Source organism: Glycine soja, chromosome 11 (genome assembly GCF_004193775.1).
Source record: "Glycine soja cultivar W05 chromosome 11, ASM419377v2, whole genome shotgun sequence".
NCBI lineage: Eukaryota > Viridiplantae > Streptophyta > Magnoliopsida > Fabales > Fabaceae > Glycine > Glycine soja.
The window spans coordinates 9823790-9828386 of NC_041012.1; the positions used below are offsets into that span (position 1 = coordinate 9823790).

The 4597-nt window shown below is 27.8% G+C and overlaps 1 protein-coding gene across 1 annotated transcript; it reads left to right on the forward strand.

Moving 5' to 3' along the window:
* Window positions 1-2744: 2744 nt before the first annotated feature.
* LOC114373728 lies at window positions 2745-4355 on the forward strand. The gene is made up of 3 exons (XM_028331250.1): window positions 2745-2874; window positions 2956-3025; window positions 3564-4355. The coding sequence occupies exon 3, from the start codon at window positions 3704-3706 to the stop codon at window positions 4115-4117; it is 414 nt and encodes a 137-aa protein (XP_028187051.1). The 5' UTR covers window positions 2745-2874; window positions 2956-3025; window positions 3564-3703; the 3' UTR covers window positions 4118-4355.
* The last annotated feature ends 242 nt before the right edge of the window (window positions 4356-4597 follow it).

The following is a 4597-nucleotide window of genomic DNA, read 5'->3' on the forward strand; positions in this document are numbered from 1 at the left end:
TTAGTATATACATATATAAACCTTAATCATTGATATTTTGAAGTATTAACGAAGGGAGTATTTTTAATGTAACTTTAAGATCTAATCTGAATTCAAAAAGCTGTATACTTTAAAGTAAGTCTCAAAGTCATTTGAAAAATTTATCTAATAAATGATAGAAATGTTATCCATAATTCAACCAAAAAAAAAAAAATGTTCTCATTTGCGGAAAAAAGTTTTTCCCTTTATATTAGCGTGTCTTGCTTTCCCAGCCTGGAACGGAGTAACTGTCATTATCATCCTTGTGTCAATATTAGTTTTCATCCACAAATTAGTCATATATTAAACAGTTCTCACTATTATTTTATATATGCCTGATTTTATTGACTTTACACACACACACACACACACACATATATATATATATATATATATATATATATATATATATATATATATATATATATATATATAAAGAAATTACAAAGATACATATGTTGCATAATTGTAAAATATTTTTTGAGAAGTTAAATTTGTATTGTATATTTATAGTTTTTTTTTTCAATAAAGAAAGAAAGAAAAGCAATATGGGATAACATAATGTATATGATGGAAATGTATGGATAGAGAAAAGATAGTATTATAATAAATTGTATGAATAATACAATTCTTTATTTTTTTTATGTTGCATAGTTTTAATAATAAAGATATAATAAATACATGTGCTAGCAGGCTAGCAGTTTGGTGGACATTTTATGACTGATTTTCCCTTTTTATATAAGAAAATAAAAGCCCAAGTTGAACTGGTCATTTATTTATTGTAAACCGTAGTCAGAAATCTTATATTGTGTAACAGTTTAACAGTTATTGATTACATTTATTTATAAGCCAGGTGATTTAACAAATTTTTAACATCATACAATTCAAATTCTCAAATGACAAAAATCTTAAAATTGTATGATATGGCCGTGGAAATATATTAAAAATGATGTAGTGGAATTTTTTTTTCCGAAATTTTTCTAATAATTTTGATTGAGATTAGAAGAAAAAAAACTAATTACACTTACACAGCCTCAAAATATTGGTTTCTGTAAAAGAATTCTGCATGTTACTATCTAATAACCCTTTTATTTTTGTTGCTGAATTAGCGTTAAATTAGTTTTTTTTATTCAATTAAGTCTTATTTTTTTTAATTCAATTACATCATCTAATTTTTAAAGTAATTTCAATTAAGTTTTTATTGTCAATTTCAACCAACCACGTAAAACTCTGAAGTTCATGTGGTTGATAATGTATTGTTTCTTTTTTTTTTTGACACAGATATAAATTTAAGGTTGTTTATAGAAATTCGTGTGAAAGACCTAATTGAATCTATTATAAAAAATTAGAGAAGTTAATTAAACTCAAAAACATCAAAATGATGAAATTGAACTAAAAAAAAGTAAATTAATAAACCTTGAATTAAAGATTAGTAACACAGTGTAATGAATTTGTCCCCGGATGGTTGGCCAGATAGCTGTTTTTTTGGGTCATGTGGCTCACAAGTTTGTGAAGAGAATGTCCAAAATTTCAACGATAAAGTTTTAGGTCTGGTTATTGGGAGACAGATGGTGCCAATAATCCATTGTTGACTGCACTCTACATTTTGGAGTTTGACATTTATGCTGCTTTGCAAAATCCAACCTACACGGACACAGTATGCGTAGCCCACGGATTTCAAACTGCCCACACACCCTACATTACCATCAGTGTGAACAAAATTCGGGAACCAGTAATCCAAACCTAAATTAAATTCATTTTTACCCGAGTTATTTCAGGAAAAAATAAGTACTTTTAAAAAATCACTTCAATTTATATCCATTTTTTTAAAATCAGTTTGGTTATGTACCGTTTTCTAAATTAATTCGATTATTTAGCTATAAAATCGAATCAATTAAAATAATTTAAAATATTTTTTTTGTCAAACTAGTTTTTCTACGCCCCTATTCATTAGTATTTCATTTCATATATATATATATATATATATATATATATATATATATATATATTAATGTGTTTTTTATTCTAAATTGTCGTGTTAATCATAACAATAGTTTAAATTATTAACTCATTACTGTTAAAAATCACAAAATTCAGTTCTAGCTCATTTATTTACACGCCCCACTAATTAATTACATGAGAGCATATACCTTAGAGCAAGAGCATGAAGTCAAAATTACTTCTTTTACAATTTATTTACTTCATTTTATTTTAGAGAAAACTACTTTTTTAATACAATCTATAAGAATATAATTAACCCAACCTTGTTTCACATTCAATGGAGTTTATTTTTGGTTGTGTAAGAACATACTCAATGTCAATTAATGCTATCAAATTATTATTTCAACTAGAGTTTACTTTAGTAAGTAAGAACATTTACTTCAACGTATAGCAATATTTATATATATACTCTTCTTTTGACCGTATATATATAAATAGTCTTCGTCCAATATTAATTGATTCATCATGGTAACCAAAGGATACAGATGATATAACTATTTTTACCTAGGTAATATATTTTTGTATAATTCAAGTTCAAATCTCAATTTCTCCATAAGATAGTTTTCATTAAATATTTAACTTGAAATTGTTCAAAAAGCTAAATAAACCTTTTAAACAGGACGAAGAGATACTAAATTATGCATTAAAATTTGTAAATAAAAAAAAAGAGCTTCCTAAACACGTTAATAATAGAAAATAAATCAATGAGTTTATATAAAAAGAAACGATAGAGTTGTGTTGAATGGAGAGAATAGAGATCCAGTCAAAACAATATCTTTCTCTCTCTGTTTGGTTTGGCCTCTTGCTGTAAGAAGCCAGCCACAGTACTGTTGCGCTCCTGTGGAACCATCGATGGTGTGTTTCTCATTCTTTCATGTTCCTTTCGCAGTTTCAATCTGTTTGGTGAATAACCACAATCCTTTTGTTTCTTCTCAGGGCTTTAACAGGTTCCACATCGGTTGAGCTTTGTGTCAGATATGCCAATAGTGTTATCCTTATTCTTGTGGTCAGTATTTCTCTTCTTTCTTTCTTCTTTTTCAATGAGCTTGGATTTGTATAACAATATGTAATTCAATATTTCTCCATATTTTGCTTTTTAATTTCACTTGTGACTTCTCTGATTTCTATTATTATCATGTTTTAGATTTATTTTGAAGAACTCTGTGTTTAGATTGGATTGGAAAACATACCTAGTTCAAGCTTTCTTCGTTGATTTATTATGCAGAATAATCAAATTCCTATGTTTCCCAATTTAGTTTTTTTTTCAGGGATAGCAATCTCAATACTCATTACTCAACCTCTGAAATCTGTCTTCAACTTATTCTGATTACTGATCTAAGCTTCAATTTTATTTTCTATGACTGAAAATGAAAATCGAAGCCTGAAATCAGAAGTACTAATTACTAAAGTACAATTTAATTGTGTCTTGATATTTTTGGTTAGAAGAGTTATAGTCATAAATGGTAATACTTCATATGAAAAGTTTTCAGAATTAAATTTGAAAAGAAAAATGACTCTGTTTTGATTTCTTTTTTCTTTGGCAGATATACTAGTTTGTATGATCATATTTTCTCGGATTGTCTAGCAAGTTTAGCTCAATTGGACGTTGAACGAATTATTATAAATCTATTAAGATTATCTTCAATTTCTACGAAAAAAAAATATTTTATAGAATTTTGAGATTATGGGTAGAAGTAGAGGAAAAGGTAAAAAGTTAACTATTAGCAATGAGGAGGATGCCATAAGTGAAGAAGAAGAAAAGGTTCCTAAGCAAAAAAGAAGAGGGAGGCCACAGAAACTGTATAAGGAAGACTTTGATGAAGAAGAAATTGAGGAAATATTAGAAGAGGATGCTACCAGTGGTGACAACGTTATGAATGTAGTGTCTAGCAAAGAGATGAAAATTCCGAGTACCACAAAGCATGGAAGAAAAAGAAAACGGAATTTACAAGAGAAAATAGAACCAATTGAGGAGAAAATAGAATCAATTGATGAGCTGAGAAAGTCAAATGGATTTCGGCATAATGGAAGCAGGCGTAAAAGCAAACCTCGTCGAGCAGCAGAAGCTGGTGTGCTGTGTAAGCAAGACTATGCTTGAGATAGCATTATTCTCATCTTGTTGCCTGCTATGTCATCAACTATAGCAATTGATTTCTTTCATTTTGTTTTGTTTTATTAAGGGTTTTTCTTTTTTCTTTTTTGGCCTTTGCTGGTTTGAGGGCTTCATTTGGGGATTCCCTTGTCTTTATTTCCTATTTTTATTTCAAGCATGAACCCGGAAATTTATTATGATGCAGGTAGTTCTATAATCACATGTCATTTTTTGTTTCAAATCATTTTAATGTTTATATTATGGTCATGTTTAAATTACTCTTTTTACTTGTTAGTTGTTTCATCTTGGTTTAGGGTTAAACAATAGAAGAATGAGAGAATATAGGAGTTCTTATACTATAAAAAAGCTAAAATATAATTTTGTTTAATTCGTAATTTTCATAAAATACAAACTTACGTTTCGAAAATCTGAATTTTGGTTCAATTTTTAATTTTGTGAACATTTTATTTCTTTTATTTTTGTTAA

Bases quoted from the DNA above. Each gene is read 5' to 3' on its own strand.
- LOC114373728 (XM_028331250.1), top strand. From the start codon at position 3,704: ATGGGTAGAAGTAGAGGAAAAGGTAAAAAGTTAACTATTAGCAATGAG.